General features: G+C 38.1%; 1 protein-coding gene across 7 annotated transcripts in view; it reads right to left on the bottom strand.

Annotated features, from left to right (window-relative positions):
* The window catches only part of MFSD8 (major facilitator superfamily domain containing 8), a 163,696-nt gene that overhangs the window by 68,876 nt on the left and 73,110 nt on the right, over positions 1 to 21,710 (bottom strand). For all 7 annotated transcript variants that reach the window (XR_006709903.1, XM_045468015.1, XM_045467976.1 and 4 more), the window contains 2 exons: positions 6,772 to 6,863; positions 1,261 to 1,304 (listed from right to left, as the gene is read on the bottom strand). Coding sequence is in view for 6 of the 7 variants with exons in the window: in XM_045468015.1 (XP_045323971.1) it covers positions 1,261 to 1,304; positions 6,772 to 6,863 (136 nt within the window). In the remaining variant the exon portion in view is untranslated. The remainder of the gene's footprint in view (positions 1 to 1,260; positions 1,305 to 6,771; positions 6,864 to 21,710) is intronic.

Here is a 21,710-nt window from a genome sequence, read left to right as displayed (position 1 = left end):
ATAATAGATAATAGGGATAAAGATAATAGGGAAGAAGTGTGGAAGGGAAGGACAGAGGAAAGGAAAGATGAAGGGAGGGACAGCATCTCAGAAAAAATTGCAGAAGAATTTATAAAGGCCCAAGGAACCTAGATTAATTCAAGTAGATACGTCTAATAAATTGTTGGCTATAGATCTAATATGGGCCAAAGCTTAGGATTTAGTCTACAACACACACATACACACACACACACACACACACACAGACACACAGCCCAATCTCTGGGAAAAACCAACATATAAGGAACAAGTTGGTAAAGAAAACTCATAAAATAATTTAATAACAAATATTGAAAGAGCCAAGCCAGGACAGAGTAATGTACAGAAGCTAAGAGAGGGTTTTCAGAAGCAGGGAGAGGTCGACAATGTCAAATACTACCCAAATGTCACGCAAAGGACAGAAAAGTATCTATTTGGTCAGCAATCAAATCATTGGAGACCTTAATAAGAGCAGTTTCATGGTAGCAGAGGAATGAATCAGACTGTAGCAGGTTCAGGAGTGAATAGGAGGTTGGAGAGTACAGAGAACTCCATCAAGAACCTTAACTGAAATATTGTTATAGATAACGTCTGCAACTTATATACTCATTTTTAGTAAATTCATTCCTGGAGATTTAAGATAGAATTGACATATATTTATATTATGTTATATGTCAAATATTTTTTTTTTAAAGAGTTGGCAGGACTTGATGATTAACTGATGCCAGGGTACCTACTAAACTTGCATCTTCTTGCTAGGCCCTCCTCCCCATCTAGTAACCACAGCATCGAAATACATGTATTATCTATTCTTTTCACAATGTCAACCAGACAACCCTATGGAAAAAGCACAAAAGTATTCCATAGAAATGTCATTTGTACCATTCAGGAATTCAGACTATAAGTAATTTAGTTTCCTTTTTATCAGGGAGGGGGCATTGGTGGGATATGAAAGCGGCTAATAAGTAGGTGAGCATACATTTACATTTGTCTAGGACTATCCAGGTATAATTCTGTTTTCCTGGTATAGTGCTCCCTTCACTTCAAGAGTGTTCTGGTTTGCACAATGAAGCACTGGATCACCTTACTTATAGGCCTCTCTGGAAGAATTATTATCTCAAGTCATGCTAGTAAAGATTAAATCAATAGACTACCAAAGAGACTGTCAAGAAAACTCTTAACTATGTAAGAGTTACTACTACTATAGCTACTTAAGAGAATAATAGATTGAAGTGTACAAACCTTTTGGAGATATGGCCATATTGACATTATCACAATAGAAAATCCTGTAAAGAAGCAAACCCTGTTATTTATACTTAAAATGATGTCATTACTATTTATAGATACAATTTTTAAACTATAACATGGGCTTTAAAATATCATTCTCAATTTACAAATTTATTCCCCAAAATGTTTAACTTATTAAGCAATGGAATTGTATTTATTAGAAGGGAAATAAATATTAAAGACTTGAAAATCATATGTAATTATAGTCCCTGGTCATAATTGGGGTAATAAAAGCAGAGGATCTGTTTCTCCTTATTCACATGTCTTTACTGTAAACAGAAATAAATTACTGAAAGCTTTGTTAAAAGCAGAACTGAGTGGATGAAAAGCTACTCCGTTAAAGAGGAAGTGGTAGACTTCTAATGTGTGTTGTTTGGCAGAGATAATCGACAGTAGGGAAGTCTAGGAAAAGGAAAATGATCTTATAAAGGAGGAATTGGCTATAAAGAACCAGGAGGCTTCAAGATGGCTATACCTTAAAAGAAAACTCATTATCTCTGCTACCCTTTATTGCTTAAGAGCTGTAATGATAAACTCCAATCCTATCTGTCAATTTTAAATGTTAGGCATATTCAATCAAAATTCTATAAAGGCCATTTAAAAAAAACACTTTTATTAAGATATACTTCACATACTATACAATCTACCCATTTAAAGCACTCAGGTTAGTGGGTTTTAGTATAATCAAAGATATGTGCAACATCACCACAGTCAATTTTAGAACATTTTAGTCACATCACAAAGAAACTCTGGACGTTTTAGCTACTATTCTGCTGCTTTCCATCCTATTGCTCACCAGCCTGAAGCAACTACTAATCTACCTGTCTCTATAGATTTTCATATGAATAGAATCAGGCAACATGTGGTCTTTTGTGTCTGGCATCTTTCTTAGCATAATGTTTTCAAGCTTCATCCATGTTGTACCAGTATCAGTACTTCATTCTTTTTAGAAAGCTTATATTAAAAATAGTTTAATTATTAGTTTAATTTTAGTGTATTTTGAATTGACATTGACTTTGATGAAAAGCAGACTGAAAGAGTAAACTAATATTTGAAATCAAGGCTCAATTTCACAATCAAGAAACTTAAAAACAGGTAAAATGTTTAACATGCTAATTAAAATCTAAAGTTAAAATAATTCTTTTTTGCCATTAAAATGGAAATTATTTAATTTTAGATAATGGAGTACTAAAAATTAAAAGTATTTCATTTTATTTATTATATTTTATTTTATTTCAATTCCTGTATAGTTAACATACAGTGCTACATTAGTTTCAGGTATACAATACAGTGATTCAACACTTCTATATATTACCCAGTGCTTATCATGACAAATGCACTCCTTAATCCCCAATCACCTATTTCACCCATTCTCCTACCTCCCCCTCCCCTGTGATAACCATCAGTTTGTTCTCTATAGTTAAGAGTCAGGGTGCCTGAGTGGCTGAGTTGGTTAAGCGGTTAAGCATCAGACTTTTGCTCAGGTCATGACCTCCCAGTTTGTGGGTTTGAGTCCTGCATTGGTCTGTGCTAACAGCTCAGACAGAGCCTGGAGGCTGCTTGGGATTCTGTGTCTCCCTCTCTCTCTCTCTCTCAAAAATAAACAAACATTAAACAGTCTATTTCTTGGTTTGTCTATCTCTTTTTTTTCCTTTGCTTATTTATTTTGTTTCTTAAATTCTACATACTTGAATTGAGCAAGTATCATATAGCAAAATCATATAGTATCTGTCTTCCCCTGACTAACTTATTTGGCCTAACATTATACATCCATGTTGTTGCAAATGGCAAGATTTCATTCTTTTTTATGGCTGAATAATGTTCTGTTGTTATTAAATAAATTAGAAGTACTTTATTTTTTAAATGTTTATTTTTGAGAGAGTGTGTGCAAAAGTCGGGGATGGTAGAGAGAGAGGGGGACAGAGAATCTGAAGTGGGCTCTGTGCTGACAGCAGAGAGCCCAATGAGAGGCTCAAACTCAGAAACTGTGGGATCATGACCTGAGCCAAAGTCAGACACTTAACCGACTGAGCCACCCAGGTGCCCCATAAATTAGAAGTATTTTATTTTATTTTATTTTAACTTTTTAATATTTATTTTTTAGAGAGAGAGTGCACGCATGCAAGCGGGGGAGGGGCAGAGAGAGGGGAAGACACAGAATATGAAGCAGGCTCTGGGCTCCAAGCTGTCAGCACAGAGACAGAAAAGGGGCTCGAACCTACTAACTTTGAGACTGTGACCTGAGCCAGAGTCAGATGCCCAACTGACTGAGCCACCCAGCTGCCCATGGAAGTTAAATGAAAAAAATTAAAAGCTATTGCAGAGGTTGCTATCGACACAACACTCATTGTGTAAGTAGAATCCTCCTTCCTGATAGAATCCCATTTTTATTCAGGTATCCATCATTCCTCCACAAAGCCACAGACTTTAAGAGAAACTGTCTCCAACCCAAATTCCAGAGGGTAAATCCAGTTAGTCTAAAGAATTCAATCAGGATAATCCCACTATCCTAGTTGATGATGGGCTTAGAAATTGACAGGGTCCAGTTCTGACCAGTGAAAAGGGAAGGGAAGTCTACTTCAGGACCTCTAAGAAAGGACTCCTTATCTCTGTGCAAGTTAAAAAAAAAAAGTCCCTTTTGGTCAATAAAAATTATCATGAATGGGTGTGACACCTTGGGCTGCTGCTGCAACCTTGCTATAGTGAAGTCAGTGCATAGAAGAGGAGAAAACCAAAATATGTAGTGGGAAACAGAACCAAAACCTCAGTGAACTTCACCTGGAGTTGTCCTACTATGGGTATCTTACAAGAAAAAATAAATTACTGTTTAAGCCAATTTGAATCAACATTTTCCCCCTGATATTTGTAGAAGGCACCCTAATAGATACACAATCCAAAATGAAATTGCATTACAAAGAATTGTTGAAAATATCCTTTATTTTGTACTTTTCTTTCATTTTAGCTTTATTTAAAATATATTTTTACTCAGTGTGAGAGAGTGACTGGGGTAAATAGAAAAGATAAAGAAAAGTAGTTTTAAAAATTTAGTAAAATGGCCTTCAGTAAATCTGTGTCAGGGAAAAGATACCACCTGTAAAATCTGTGCCTATAGACTTAAAGTATCTAAGCTTGGAAAAAGAATGGATTCCCTGAAACACTTTTTAAAAAATTGTCACAGTATTGATAACTCCTATATATTTTCATTCTTTATCATTTTAACATAAGTACAGTTCTTAACATTAAAATTTCCTCATGAAGTTTTACTTTTTAGTAACTATATTTTCAGAAATAATGTTAATAGATTAAAATACATCAAGGTATACAGATTAAGATTCTTGCTTTACTATTTGTGTCAATGTGGTGGGTTAGTCAGTTAAACATCTGACTCTTGATTTTGGCCCAGGTCATGATGTCGAGGCTCATGGGATCGAGCCCTGCTTCGGGCTCTGTGCTGACAGTGTGGAGCCTGCTTGGGATTCCCTCTCTCCCTCTCTCTCTCTGCCCCTCCCCTGCTCACTGTCTCTCAAAATAAATAAATAAACTTAAAAAAAATTAAATGAATTCACAGGCAGCAAAAGAAAAAAATAACAGATACATTGGACTACATCAAAATTAAAAACTATTGTGAATCAAAAGACACAATCAGTAGAGTAGAAAGAAGAGTCCGAGAATGGTAGAAAATATTCACAAATCATTTATCTGATAAGGGGTTAATATCCAGAGTACATAAAGAACTTCTACAACTGAACAACAAAAACCTAATTAAAAAGTGGGCAAAGGTGGCGTGCCTGGGTGGCTCAGTCAGTTAAGCATCCGACTTCGACTCAGGTCATGATCTCATGGTCCGTGAGTTCAAGCCCCGCGTCAGGCTCTGTGCTGACAGCTCAGAGCCTGGAGCCTGCTTTGGATTCTGTGTCTCCCTCTCTCTCTGACCCTCTCCTGTTCATGCTCTCTCTGTTTCAAAAATAAATAAACATTAAAAAAAAATTTAAAAAAAAAGGGGGCAAAGGACTTTAATAGATATTTCCCCAAAGATATACAAATGGCCAATATGCATATGAAAATATTCCCAACATTACTAATTATTAGGGAAATACAAGCCAAAAAAACCATGAGAGACTACTTCATGCCCATTAGAATGACTAATATTAAATAAACATAAAAGTTGGTAAGGATGTGGAAAAATTTGAACCTTGCCTGTTGGTAGAAATGTACAAATAGTATAGCAGCTATGGAAAACAGTATAGCAGTTCCTCAAAAACTTATAAATAGAATTGTTATGTGATTCGGCAATTCTACTTCTTTTTTTTTTATTATTAGTGTTTATTTATTTATTTTGAGACAGGAAGAGAGAGAGCACACAAGCAGGAGAGGGGCAGAGAGGAGAGAGAATCCCAAGCAGGCTCTGCACTTATAGTGCAGAGCCCAGCTCAGTTAGTGGCTTTGATGGGGTTTTTGAATGGTGGGGGTTTGAAGCTGACATCCAAGAAACAATTCTTGAGATGTCTTTGGTGCAAAAAAGGTAATTTTATTAAAGCACGGGGACAGGACCCATGGGCAGAAAGGGCTGTGTTATAAAGGTGACCTTTTATATATCATGGAGTTGGGGAAGATAAAGCCAAGAGGAAGTTCCTAAAGGGATTTTCATATGTTAAAGAAGATTCATAATACAACAGAGGCCTAGGAATTGTCAAGCTAAGGTTGTTTTTCCTCTAGTAAGGCATACATTAGGACAGTAGGGGGTTCCTGGAGAAAGCCCGAACTCCTTTCCTTAGTCATATCTTTACAATCGCTGCCCTTTGTTAAAATAGTATATAAGCCCCCAACTCTAACCATTTCTTTGGAGTTTTCACTTTTCTATAATGTATAGTGTATAGGTCTGTATAATGTAAAAATAACTAACATCAAATAAATGTATAAGCTTTTTTTCTTGTTGATCTGTCTTCCATTGCTTTATTTTGAAGGTACCAGCTACAGAACCTAAGAAAGTAGAGGAAAAGATTTGCCTCCCCACCATATATACAATAGACTATTATTTAGTCTTCAAAAGAAAGGAAATTCTGACTCATACTATAACATGGATGAACTTTGAGAACATTATGCTAAATAAAATCAACCATTTGCAAAAAGAAAAATACTGTATGATTTCACTTATATGAAATATCTAGAATCATCAAATTCAAAGAAACAGAAAGTATGATGGTTTCCAGGGCCTGGGAGAGGGAGAAATGAGGAGTTGTTTAATGGGTAAAGAGTTTTAGTTCTGCAAGATGAAAACATTCTGAAGATTGGTTATTTAACCATGCAGATATATATAACACTTCTGATCTTAGAAATGGGTAAGATGGGAAATTTTATATTATGTGATTTTTTACTAAAATACAAAATAATTAAAAAAATGAAGTGACATTAAAATAAGGTACTTTATCTGAAATTTTTTAATTCTATATAATTTCTAATACTTACCTACACTGCTGAAAAACATAGTAAGATACAGAATCCTAATAGATATCCATCGGCTCTTATAATGCTCTTCAGTTTCTATAATATCCCATTCTCTAGGTGTAAAGAAGAAAAAAGTAGTTTAATATTATCTCATTATGTGCAAATCTTTCTGTGGCACAATTTTATTTTCTGTCTCCTAAAGTAATAAAAATGCTATGACAAAGCTATAATTTATTAATATTGATATTTGCTGTACTAATTATCTATGAATAAGCAATATTTCTGAGAATTTCCATGGATTATACTTGTGCTTTATTACACACAGAAGCTTGGGAGACATGAGGTAGCTTAAAAAGGCATAACATTTTGTCAACCAATTATTTTGATATCATTGACTTGCTACAAATTGAGTGTTGGAATTTGTCAAACTGACAAAATAAAATCTATCAAAATAAATCAAATAAACTAGCTACAATTAGATCTCACACTGATGGGATGTACAACTATTACGTATTTTAAAAAATGATTACTGTCATCATTATGACATGTTCTACTTGAGGACAGTAAATTGACTTTGCTGTAGGAAGCTATTTTGGCAGGGTACTTTCAGCAAAATTAATATAGAAATGACACCAGAAAAGTTTAATGTGACCTAAGACATTCCTAGTCCTGGGACCTCTAGAACACTTGCCTTTGCTCCAACATGAGTTACCAGACAAGTTCTGTTAGTTGACTAAAGAGAGTCCAAAGTCCCTCTAGACTAGATTGATCTCTCATATAAGCCTGTGACCTGGAGTAAGGGCAAGTATGTTAAGCACACACACTACTTCAAGGGTCTAGGTGATACATGTATCATTATATTTTTACATACACATATAGAATGAGTTAACAAATTTACCTTAATATGAACAATATGTTTTCAAATAATTAAGATAAACACAACAGGCAAAATGCCTTCTTATGTTTAAAAGAAATGTTCTAAAATAGACCTTAGAGTTGTCAACTTAGTCTTCAAAAAAGAAACTTTTTTTTTTCAGATGTGTTGTGACTGGGAGTGGTAGAGAGTGAATGAAGAAGAAAGATAACATTAATTAGATCTACTATGTGCCAGGTATGTTAGTTATTGATACAATATATATGAATATGCCATTCCATAAAAATAGACCTTTCACCATAATGTAGCATACTTGAAAAATAGCAGAATCCCAAAGGCCTATAAAGATCTTCCTTGACTTACAGTTGGGTTACCTTCCAACAAACCTATTGCAAGTTGGAAAAGATTAAGTTAAAAATGCATTTAATACATCTAACCTACTAAATATCAGAGCTTAATACTTCATTCTACCTTAAACAGGCTCAGAACACTAACATTAGCCTCTGGTTGGGCAAAATCACCTAACACAAAACGTATTTCATTACAAAGTATTGAATACCTCATGTAATTTATAAAATACTGTACTAAAAATGAGAAATGCAATGTTTGTATGGGTACAATGGTTGTAAGTGTATAGACTGGCTACTCTGGTGATCACATGACTGATTGGGAGCTGAGGCTTGCTGCCACTATCTCGCACTGCAAGAATATTCTACCATTCCTAGCCCAAGAAAAGATCAAGATTCAAAACGTGAAACATGGTTTCTACCAAAAGTGATCACTTTCGCACCAATGTATCGTTGAAAAATCTTAAGTTAAACCATTATAAGTTGGGGACCATCTGTATTTGGAAATCAGTATTTTAGAATTTGGAATACATAATGCAGATGATTACATAGCAGGAAAAGGTATGCACCATTCAATCCCACAGCACTGTATTTTTGGTATTACTTCCAGCACTGGGTATTACACTTTTAATGAACCCATTATTATTTCCTGGAGATCAAAAATTAAACTGACCATCATAAATAAGAACTATCATTAAAATAAGCCTGGGGGCGCCTGGGTGGCTCAGTCGGTTAAATGTCCGACTTCGGCTCAGGTCATGATCTCGTGGTTTGTGAGTTTGAGCCCCATGTCAGGCTCTGTGCTGACAACTTGGAGCCTGCAGCCTGCTTCAGATTCTGTGTCTCCCTCTCTCTCTGTACCTCCCTCACTCACACTCTGTCTCTCTCTCCTTCAAAAATAAATAAACGTTAAAAAAAAATAAGCCTGAAAATGTCAAATAACTGTTTTGCTCAGATCTTATCTAAGTTAGGAAACCAGAGAAGTAAATTTGATTGTGAAAAAAATGTAATAAAATTGTTTATTTGAGAGACTTCAACTCGATTTGGAGCTCAGTCAAAACTTCCTTTTTTTAATGCAGCTATTAAATTTTGAAGGAATGACAGAATTATAAAATCACTATTTAATAACTAGTTTCCATGTAATAAAGCAAGGGTCGTTCATGGATACAAAAACAACTGGTTGAAAGGTTGGTGAGGACAGGATAGTCACAGGGCCTCAAAGTATCACCTCACTATCTACTTTCCAATTACAAAATGGAACATTAAGTTTTATACCACTCACCCTCTTTTTGTTTTTATTTTTAGAGAGAGGGACACACACACACACACACACACACACACACACAGATGCAAGTGGGGGAGGAGAAGAGAGGGAGGCACAGAATTTGATGCAGGCTCCAAGCTGTCAGCATAGAGCCCAAAGTAGGGTTCAAACTCATGAACCACGAGATCATGACCTGAGCCGAAGTTGGACATTTAACTGACTGAACCACCCAGGCACCCCAGCAGTCACTCCCTTAACCAAGTGGTCAAGCTTGGCATCCCCAATAGTGGGATGGCCTAGCATTTGATGTCTTCTAACATTAATATATTGACATATTCTCAACATAACCCGTGGGATGTCCATGCCAGGAATGTTTGACGAGGACCTATTTAAAAACAAACAAACAAACAAAAAAAAAAAAACAGGCCAGGGGAGGGACCAAGATGGTGGAACAGCATGGAAGTTTTTTTGCATCCCTTGTCCTGAAATACAGCCAGATCAACACTAAACCATTCTGCACACCTAGAAAACTGATTTGAGGATTCACACAACAATCTGCACAACCTGAACCAGATAATTCAGCAGGTACTCAACACGGAGAGGTGAACTGGAGGAGAAAGTTGTGGAGGGCACGGAGCTGGTTTTGCTTGTGGAGAGAGGACGGAGATGGGGAGAGTACAGAAAGCATCCCCCCTGCCCGAAAGCAGCTGGAGAGAAAAGAAAGTATGCAAGGGGCTGAACAAAAAGGGAGAAAGGAGCAAAGAGAAGATTTAAATTCTATTAAGACTATAAACGCGGGGAATCCAGTCTGAAGCTCTGCAGCTTGATACGTGGTGGTGCACTGGTAGGAAGGGTGAATCCCCAGGAGCAGTGGGTGAGGTCCTCAGGGTCCTCAGGTCACACAGGGAGAGGCAGTTCCCTTGCTGGGAGGACATTTGGTAGAGGCTGTGCAGCCTCCCCACAGGCAAAGGTCCAGTGGACCCCGGACAACAACCACATCGGCTGGTGTTGGAACAAGGATGTTAAGGGGTAAGCCTGGTGCCAGATGTGTGTGATTTTCCATAATCCCTGAAATGCTGCTGCTACATGACCACGTGAACTTTTTCTGGGGTGGGCTGGCACCCAGATGCAGTCCCTGGGCATCAGCAGCAGGATGGTCTCTGGAATGTTCCTGGGGTAGGGCCGGCACCCAGCCATTGCTCAGTGAGACCCTTCCCAAGAAGGTCTGAGCTGGTCAAAGCCACAGTCCCTCAGAAGTGAGGGGTTGGGAAACACACCCACATCTGAGATAAAACTCAGGAGGGAGGTGCCACCAGGCAACCTCGTGGCTTGGTCACGGACAGTGTAAAAGCGGGGGAGTGGATGGAAGCTGGAGAAAAAGGAGGGGTGTACAATTGCTGGTTGGGGAGAGCACAGAGTTCTGATACTAGAGGCTGGGTAGATGGGTGATGCCATTTTCATACCTCCCACGCAAGCACATTCACGCCTACATGTGCCACAGCAATCCACCCCAGTAAACTAAGCAGCGGCATCTAATAGAGAACGGAGCTGATACACCAAGCCCTGCCCAACTGGACCAACCTCACTCTCCAGAAACAACACAAGTCTCTCCACCTGCTTAGTTTATGGACTATAAAATGCTTCATAGTTTGACTTCTAGGGGAAACCGATGTAATTTCAATCGTACTTCAGTCTGTTTGCTGAACCAACTATTCAACTTTTTTTCCTTTTCTTATTCTTGAATATATAAAGAGAAAAAATTTATTTTTCTCCATGTCTATCAAAAATATTTTTGATTTGGACAGAAGATGGCGGCGTAGGAGGACGCTGGGCTCACCGCGCGTCCTGATGATCACTTAGATTCCACCTACACCTGCCTAAATAACCCAGAAAACCGCCAGAGGATTAGCAGAACGGAGTCGCCGGAGCCAAGCGCGGACGAGAGGCCCACGGAAGAGGGTAGGAAGGGTGGCAAGGCGGTGCGCGCTCCACGGACTGGCGGGAGGGAGCCGGGGCGGAGGGGCGGCTCGCCGGCCAAGCAGAGCCCCCGAGTCTGGCAGGCAAAAGCGGAGGGGCCTGACGGACTGTGTTCCGACAGCAAGCGCGACTTAGCGTCTGGGAGGTCCTAAGTTAACAGCTCTGCTCGGAAAGCGGGAAGGCTGGAGGACAAAGGGAGGGAGAGCTGCTGAGCCCCCGGACGACAGAGCTCAGTTTGGTGGGGAACAAAGGTGCTCGCCAGCGCCATCTCCCCCGCCCATCCCCCAGCCAAAATCCCAAAGAGAACCAGTTCCTGCCAGGGAACTTCCTCGCTCCGCGCAAACACCCAACTCTGTGCTTCTGCGGAGGAGCCAAACCTCCGGCAGCGGATCTGACTCCCTCCCGCTGCCACAGGGCCCCTCCTGAAGTGGATCACCTAAGGAGAAGCGAGCTAAGCCTGCCCCTCCTGCCCCCGTGCACCTTGCCTACCCACCCCAGCTAATACGCCAGATCCCCAGCATCACAAGCCTGGCAGTGTGCAAGTAGCCCAGACGGGCCACACCACCCCACAGTGAATCCCGCCCCTAGGAGAGGGGAAGAGAAGGCACACACCAGTCTGACTGTGGCCCCAGCGGTGGGCCGGGGGCAGACATCAGGTCTGACTGCGACTCCACCCACCAAATCATCACCAATACATCACATTAACAAAAAAAGAGAGAAGAACCATATGATCCTGTCAATCGATGCAGAAAAGGCCTTTGACAAAATCCAGCACCCTTTCTTAATAAAAACCCTTGAGAAAGTCGGGATAGAAGGAACATACTTAAAGATCATAAAAGCCATTTAAGAAAAGCCCACAGCTAACATCATCCTCAATGGGGAAAAACTGAGAGCTTTCCCCCTGAGATCAGGAACACGACAGGGATGCCCACTCTCACCGCTGTTGTTTAACATAGTGCTGGAAGTTCTAGCATCAGCAATCAGACAACAAAAGGAAATCAAAGGCATCAAAATTGGCAAAGATGAAGTCAAGCTTTCGCTTTTTGCAGATGACATGATATTATACATGGAAAATCCGATAGACTCCACCAAAAGTCTGCTAGAATTGATACATGAATTCAGCAAAGTTGCAGGATACAAAATCAATGTACAGAAATCAGTTGCATTCTTATACACTAACAATGAAGCAACAGAAAGACAAATAAAGAAACTGATCCCATTCACAATTGCACCAAGAAGCATAAAATACCTAGGAATAAATCTAACCAAAGATGTAAAGGATCTGTATGCTGAAAACTATAGAAAGCTTATGAAGGAAATTGAAGAAGATTTAAAGAAATGGAAAGACATTCCCTGCTCATGGATTGGAAAAATAAATATTGTCAAAATGTCAATACTACCCAAAGCTATCTACACATTCAGTGCAATCCCAATCAAAATTGTACCAGCATTCTTCTCGAAACTAGAACAAGCAATCCTAAAATTCATATGGAACCACAAAAGGCCCCGAATAGCCAAAGGAATTTTGAAGAAGAAGACCAAAGCAGGAGGCATCACAATCCCAGATTTTAGCCTCTACTACAAAGCTGTCATCATCAAGACAGCATGGTATTGGCACAAAAACAGACACATAGACCAATGGAATAGAATAGAAACCCCAGAACTAGACCCACAAACGTATGGCCAACTCATCTTCGACAAAGCAGGAAAGAACATCCAATGGAAAAAAGACAGCCTCTTTAACAAATGGTGCTGGGAGAACTGGACAGCAACATGCAGAAGGTTGAAACTAGACCACTTTCTCACACCATTCACAAAAATAAACTCAAAATGGATAAAGGACCTGAATGTGAGACAGGAAACCATCAAAACCTTAGAGGAGAAAGCAGGAAAAGACCTCTCTGACCTCAGCCGTAGCAATCTCTTACTTGACACATCCCCAAAGGCAAGGGAATTAAAAGCAAAAGTGAATTACTGGGACCTTATGAAGATAAAAAGCTTCTGCACAGCAAAGGAAACAACCAACAAAACGAAAAGGCAACCAACGGAATGGGAAAAGATATTTGCAAATGACATCTCGGACAAAGGGCTAGTATCCAAAATCTATAAAGAGCTCACCAAACTCCACACCCGAAAAACAAATAACCCAGTGAAGAAATGGGCAGAAAACATGAATAGACACTTCTCTAAAGAAGACATCCGGATGGCCAACAGGCACATGAAAAGATGTTCAGCGTCGCTCCTTATCAGGGAAATACAAATCAAAACCACACTCAGGTATCACCTCACGCCAGTCTGAGTGGCCAAAATGAACAAATCAGGAGACTCTAGATGCTGGAGAGGATGTGGAGAAACGGGAACCCTCTTGCACTGTTGGTGGGAATGCAAATTGGTGCAGCCGCTCTGGAAAGCAGTGTGGAGGTTCCTCAGAAAATTAAAAATAGACCTACCCTATGACCCAGCAATAGCACTGCTAGGAATTTATCCAAGGGATACAGGAGTACTGATGCATAGGGGCACTTGTATCCCAATGTTCATAGCAGCACTCTCAACAATAGCCAAATTATGGAAAGAGCCTAAATGTCCATCAACTGATGAATGGATAAAGAAATTGTGGTTTATATACACAATGGAATACTATGTGGCAATGACAAAAAATGAAATATGGCCTTTTGTAGCAACGTGGATGGAACTGGAGAGTGTGATGCTAAGTGAAATAAGCCATACAGAGAAAGACAGATACCATATGGTTTCACTCTTATGTGGATCCTGAGAAACTTAACAGGAACCCATGGGGGAGGGGGAGGAAAAAAGAAAAAAAAAAAAAAAAAGAGGTTAGAGTGGGAGAGAGCCAAAGCATAAGAGACTGTTAAAAACTGAGAACAAACTGAGGGTTGATGGGGGGTGGGAGGGAGGAGAGGGTGGGTGATGGGTATTGAGGAGGGCACCTTTTGGGATGAGCACTGGGTGTTGTATGGAAACCAATTTCACAATAAATTTCATATAATAAAAAAAATATATTTTTAATTTTTGTCTATATATTTTTTACTTTTTTGTAAATTTTTCAAATTCTATTTTTTTACTTCCATCATTTCATTTTATTCTTTCATTGTATTCATTTTTTCAAATTTTCAAACATTTTCCTTTTTTTTTCTTTTCTTATCTTTCCCTTTTTTCTCTGATCTATCAAGCTCCTTTTAGCAACAAGACCAGAACACACCTAGGACCTAGCAACCTTTATTTGATTTTTGTGTGTTGCTTTTAATTTTTTAATTTTAATTTTTTTACCTTATTAATTCCTTTTCTTCCTTCAAGATGATGAAATGAAGGTATTTACCCCAAAAGAAAGAACAGGGAGAAATGACAGCCAGGGACTTAATTCACACAGATACAAGCAAGATGTCTGAACCAGAATTTAGAATCACGATAATTAGAATACTAGCTGGAGTTGCAGATTAGAATCCCTTTCTGCATAGATAAAAGCTGGTCAGGATGAAATAAAAAGTGCTATAATTGAGCTGCAATCTCCAATGGATGCCACAGCAGCAAGAATGGAATGAGGGAGAGCAGCAAAGCAGCAATACAGAGGACAAATTTATGGAGAACAATGACGCAGAAAAAAAGGAGACTAAGGGAAAAGAGCATGATTAAGAACTAGAGAAATCAGTGACTCATCAAAAAGGAACAGCATCAGAATCATAGGGGTCCCAGATGAAGAGAGAGAGAAAGGGGTAGAAGAGTTATGTGAACAAATCATAGTGGAAAAGTTCCTAACCTGGGGAAAGACACAGAAATCAAAATCCAGGAAGCACAGAGGACTCCAATTAGTTTTGACAAAAACCAACCATGAACAAGGCATATCATAGTCAAAATCACAAAATACTCAGGCAAGGAAAGAATCATGAAAGCAGCAAGGGAAAAAAAGTCCTTAACCTACAAGGGAAGACAGATCAGGTTTGCAGCAGACTTATCCACAGAAACTTGGCCAGAAAGGAACGGCAGGATATATTTGATGTGCTGAATCGGAAAAATATGCAGACAAGAATTCTTTATCCAGAAAGGCTGTCATTCAAAATAGAAGTAGAGATAAAAAGTTTCCCAGACAAACAAAACTTAAAGGAGTTTGTGACCAATAAACCATCTCTGCAAGAAATTTTAAGGGGGACTCTCTGAAGGGAGAAAACATGGGGAAAAAAAAAAAAAGACCAAAAGCAACAAAGACTAGAAAGGACCAGAGAACACCACCAGAAACTCCAAATCTACAGGCAACATAATGGCAATAAATTCTTATCTTTCAGTACTCACTGTAAATGTCAATGGACTAAATGCTCCAATCAAAAGACACAGGGTAACAGAATGGATAAGAAAACAAGATCCATCTATATACTGTTTACAAGAGACCCAATTTAGACCTAAAGACACCTAAGGATTGAAAGTAAGGGGATGGAGAACCATCTATCATGCTAGTGGTCACCAAAAGAAAGCCAGAGTAGCCATACTTATGTCAGACAATCTAGATTTTAAAATAAAGACTGTAACAAGAGATGAAGAAAGGTATTATATCATAATTAAGGGGTCTATCCACCAAGAAAATCTAACAATTATAAACATTTATGCTCCAAATGTGAAGCACCAAAATATATAAATCAATTAATCACAAACGTAAAGAAACTCATCGATAGTACTACCAGAATAGTAGGAGACTTCAACACCCCACTCACAGCAATGGACAGATCATCCAATCAAAATATCAACAAGGAAACAATGGCTTTGAATGACACACTGGACCAGATGGACTTAACAGATATATTCAGAACATTTCATCCTAAAGCAGCAGAATACACATTCTTCTCCAGTGCACATGGAATGTTCTAAAGAATAGATCACATACTGGGACACAAATCAGCCCTCAACAAGTACAAAAAGATCAAGATCATACTGTGCATATTTTCAGACAACTCTATGAAACTCGAAATCAACCACAAGAAAAAATGTGGAAAGATAACGAATACTTGGAGACTAAAGACCATAATACTAAAGAATGAATGGGCTAACCAAGAAGTTAAAGAGGAAATTGGGGCACCTAGGTGGCTCAGTCGGTTGAGCGTCTGACTTCAGCTCAGGTCATGATCTCAAGGTCTGTGAGTTCGAACCCCACATCGGGCTCTGTGCTGAGGGCTCAGAGCCTGGAGCCTGTTTCAGATTCTGTGTCTCCTTCTCTCTCTCTGACCCTCCCCCATTCATGCTCTGTCTCTCTCTGTCTCAAAAATAAATAAACGTTAAAAAAAATTTTTTTAAATAAATAAAAAAAGTTAAAGAGGAAATTAAAAAGTACATAGAAGTGAATGAAAATGATAACACCACAACCCAAAACCTCTGGGACACAGCAAAGGCAGTCATAAGAGGGAAGTATATGGCAATCCAGGCCTTTCCAAAGAAGGAAGAAAGGTCACAGGTAGACAACTTAACCTTACACCTTAAAGAGCTGGAAAAAGAACAGCAAATAAAACCCCAAACCAGCAGAAGATAGGAAATAATAAGGATCAGAGCAGAAATCAATGCTATCAAAACCAAAAAAACAGTAGAACAGATGGTTATTTCAAAGAATTAAAAAATTGACAAACCCCCACCCAATTTGATCAAAAAGAAAAAGGAAAGGACCCAAATAAATAAAATCAAGAATGAAAGAGGAGAGATCACAACCAACACAGCAGAAATAAAAACAATAATAAGAGAATATTATAAGCAATTATATGCTAATAAAATTGGCAATCTGGAAGAAATGGACAAATTCCTAGAAACATAAATTACTAAAACTGAAATAGGAAGAAATAGAAAACTTGAACAGACCCATAACCAGTAAAGAAATCGAATTACTAATCAAAAATCTCCCAAAAAACAAGAGTCCAGGGCCAGATGGCTTTCCAGGGGAAATCTACCAACATTTAAAGAAGAGTTAACACCTATTCTCTTGAAGTTGTTCCAAAAAATAGAAATGGAAGGAAAACATCCAAACTCTTTCTATGAAGCCAGCATTACTTGATTCTAAAACCAGACAAAGACCCCACTAAAAAGGAGAACATAGACCAATTTCCTTGATGAACATGGATGCAAAAATCCGCAACAAGATACTAGCCAACAAGAAAGAGCCAAACTCTTTCTATGAAGCCAGCATTACTTGATTCCAAAACCAGACAAAGACCCCACTAAAAAAGAGAACATAGACCAATTTCCCTGATGAACACGGATGCAAAAATCCACAACAAGATACTAGCCAACCAGATCCAACAATACATTACAAAAACTATTCACCATGACAAAGTGAGATTTCTACCTGGCATGCAGGGCTGGTTCAACATCCACAAAACAATTAATGTGAAACATCACATCAATAAAAGAAAGGGCAATAATCACATGATCCTCTGAACAGAAGCAGAGAAAGCATTTGACAAAAAAACAGCATCATTCTTGATAAAAGCCCTCAGGAAAGTAGGGATAGAAGGATCATACCTTGAGGTCATAAAAGCCATATACAAAAGACCCAACGCTAATATCATCCTCAATGGGGAAAAATTGAAAGCATTTCCCCTGAGGTCAGGAGCAAGACAGGGAGGTCCACTCTCACCACTGTTATTCAACATAGTATTGGAAGTCTTAGCCTCAGCAATCAGACAATACAAAGAAATAAAAGGCATCCAAATCGGCCAGCAGGAGGTCAAATTTTCTCTCTTCACAGATGACATGTTGCTCTAAATGGAAAGTCCAAAAGACTCCACCAAAAAACTGCTAGAACTGATCCATGAATTCAGCAAAGTCTCAGGATACAAAATCAATATACAGAAATTGGTTGCATTCTTATACACCAATAATGAAGCAACAGAAAGAGAAATCAAGGAACTGATCCCATTTACAACTGCACCAAAAACCATAAACACCTAGGAATAAATCTAACCAAAGAGGTAAAAAAAAAAAAAAATCTATACACTGAAAACTATAGAAAGCTTATGAAAGAAACTGAAGAAGACACAAAAAAATGGAAAAATATTCCATGCTCCTGGATAGGAAGAACAAATACTGTTATGTCAATACTATCCAAAGCAATCTACATATTTAAGGCAATACCTATAAACACCAGCATGCTTCACAGAGCTAGAACAAACAATCCTAAAATCTGTATGGAACCAGAAAAGACCCCGAATAGCCAAAGCAAACTTGAAAAAGAAAACCAAAGCTGGAGGCATCACAATCCCAGACTTCAAGATGTATTACAAAGTTGTAATCATCAAGACAGTATGGTACTGGCATAAGAACAGACACTCAGATCAATGGAACAGAATAGAGAACCCAGAAATGGACCCACAAATGTATGGCCAACTAATCTTTGACAAAGCAGTAAAGAATATTCAATGGAATAAAGACAGTCTCTTCAGCAAGTGGTGCTGGGAAAACTGGACAGCGACATGCAGAAAAAGGAACCTGGACCACTTTCTTACACCCTACACAAAAATAAAGTCAAAATGGATGAAAGACCTAAACATAAGACAGGAAGTCGTCAAAATCCTAGGGGAGAAAGCAGGCAAAAACCTCTTTGACCTCGGCTACAGCAACTTCTTATCTAACACGTGTCCAGAGGCAAGGGAAACAAAAGCAAAAATGAACTACTGGGACCTCATCAAAGTAAAAATCTTCTGCACATCGAAGGAAACAATCAACTAAACTAAAAGGCAACTGACAGAATGGGAGAAGATATTTGCAAATGACATATCAGGTAAAGGGTTAGTATCCAAAATCTATAAAGAACTTCTCAAACTCAACACCCCAAAAAGAAATAATCAGGTGAAGAAATGGGCAAAAGGCATGAATAGACACTTCTCCAAAGAAGACATCCAGATGGCCAACTGACACACAAAAAGATGCTCAACATCACTCATCATCAGGGAAATACAAATCAAAACCACAATAAGATACCACCTCACACCTGTCAGAATGGCTACAACTCCAGGCAACAACAGATGTTGGTGAGGATGCAGAGAGAGATGATCTCTTTTGCACTGCTGGTGGGAATGCAAACTGGTGCAACCACTCTGGAAAACAGTATGGAGGTTCTTCAAAAAATTAAAAATAGAACTACCCTATGACACAGCAATTGCACTACCAGGTATTTATCCATGGCATACAGGTGTGCTGTTTTGAAGGGACACATGCACCCCAATGTTTACAGCAGCACTATCAACAATAGCCAAAGTATGGAAAGAGCCCAAATGTCCATCAATGAATGAGTGGATAAAGAAGATGTGGTATATATATATAATGGAGTATTACTCAGCAACCAAAAAGAATTAAATCTTGCCATTTGCAGCAATGTGTATGGAACTAAAGGGTATTATACTAAGTGAAATTAGCCGGAGAAAGATAAATATCATAAGACTCAACTCATATGATGACTTTAAGATATAAAACAGATGAACATAAGGGAAGGGAAGCAAAAATAACATAAAAACAGAGAGGGGGACAAAACATAAGGGACTCTTAAATACAGAGAACAAACAAAGGGTTGCTGGAAGGGTTGTGGGAGGGGGGATGGGTTCAGTGGGTAAGGGGCTTAAGGAATCTACTCCTGAAATCATTGTAGCACCATGTGCTAACTTGGATGTAAATTATAAAAAATAAATAAATTATAGAAAAAAATGAAATATTCCTATTAAGAAAAAAAAGAAGAAACAGTCCAAGGGCACCTGGCTGGCTCAGTCAGTGGAGCATGGGACTTTGATCTCAGGGTCAGTGGTTCAAGCCCCAAGTTGGGCATGAAACCTATTTAAAATAAAGATTTGGGGAGGGTGGGTGATGGGTATTGAGGAGGGCACCTGTTGGGATGAGCACTGGGTGTTGTATGGAAAGGAATTTGACAATAAATTTCATATATAGAAAAATAAAATAAAATAAAGATTTAAAAAAAAGAAGAAGAAACAGGGCAAACATCCAGAATGTGAGATGTTCTACAGAACACTGACCTAGGCTAGTTAAAGGATTCAATGTTGGGAAGAATAGAGAGAAAAGATCAGGGAACAGTTATAGGTTGAGAGAGTATAAAAAACCTCTAATAATGCATGACCATTAGTTGGATCCTGTTTAAAAAAAAACAATAGCTATAAAGTACAGTTTTGGAACAAATGAATATTCTTCAGTTTAGACTGTATATTGCATGATATTCTGCATTAGTATTATATTTTTAACTATGATAACAGTGATGCAGTTGTATAAAAGAATGTTTTTGTTTTGAGAAGATGCAGGCTACACACTGAAATACTTGGGATAAAAGTGTCATGATATCTGCAACCTACTTTTCAGTAGTTTGGCAAAAGAGAGCTGTTTGTGTATAGAGATTTGAGGAGTGTGAACAAGGCTAATGGTTAGTCACAGGTTATACAGGTGTTCATTGTAGCGCTTTTTCAACTTATCTATGGATTTGAAATTTTTCAAAATAAAGAAATTTACTTTTTCCTTCTTTTTAATTCAAAAAGTATAATTTTAGTGAAGAAGTATATCTTTCTACTTTGTTAGAGAGAGTAGGAACATTGGAGAGTATAGCTGTTCTTCAATGAAGTTTCAATTTTTACTGTATTTTGTTAATTTTGATAATTCAACCAACCATGTCACATGGCTAAGACTAAGTTTCTAAAGGTTTCTGTCTTGTATTTCAAAGGCAGAAGAATGAATGCTGCACTTCCAAGGCAATTTCTTTAACTTTTTGATTCCTTTCGACTATTACTGCTGTCATCTGATATTAGTTCTCCATTTGAGATTCTCCTTCAAGTGAAATTATAATGTTAGAGTTTTGTCCCGCTCAACATTTTCATTACAAACTATAATACATCAAATGATAATATGTTTATTAAGACTGTAACTTAAAAACTAGAAAGAATTCATGATATGCTGGAGTGAATTGGTCACCAAAATAAGTTAGATAAAAATTAACAGAAATAAAGTGCCAAATTTAGGTTCAATAGATCATTATTTAATACAAGGAGCCTTGGATAAATAGCAGTACTTTATTTTCAAAAAATGATTCTAGATTTACTGGGGGGAAAATAAAATTACACATTTATTAGAGAGAGCATCTGTGAACTACTGAAGAGCAAAAAAGAACCTATATTCAAAGAAGATAAGAGAAAGAAGTGTGTGCTCACTGACAGAATAGTATAATGGTGTTACCGTACAGAATCTAGAAGACAGAAATAAATTGAGAATGTTCTATAAGGATATGCTCTACAAGACCAGAAGTCATAGCAATATTTGTATTACAGAAATTAGGCTGGAGTTGCAAAGAAAAATTTTAAGCACCTGTAACATTTTAGGATATTCTCAGAAAGGGATCAGCAAACTATAGTCCTCAATCCAAACCCAGCCTATCACCTGTTTCTAGATCACCAGTGAACTAAGAATAGTTGTTACTATTTGAACATATTTGTGAGTACTTGTGATCAACTTAATAGAAAAC

This window comes from Leopardus geoffroyi, chromosome B1 (assembly GCF_018350155.1).
Source record: "Leopardus geoffroyi isolate Oge1 chromosome B1, O.geoffroyi_Oge1_pat1.0, whole genome shotgun sequence".
NCBI classification, from domain to species: domain Eukaryota; kingdom Metazoa; phylum Chordata; class Mammalia; order Carnivora; family Felidae; genus Leopardus; species Leopardus geoffroyi.
The sequence above is the reverse complement of the archived record's forward strand: the minus strand, read 5'-3'. Positions and strand labels throughout refer to the sequence as shown.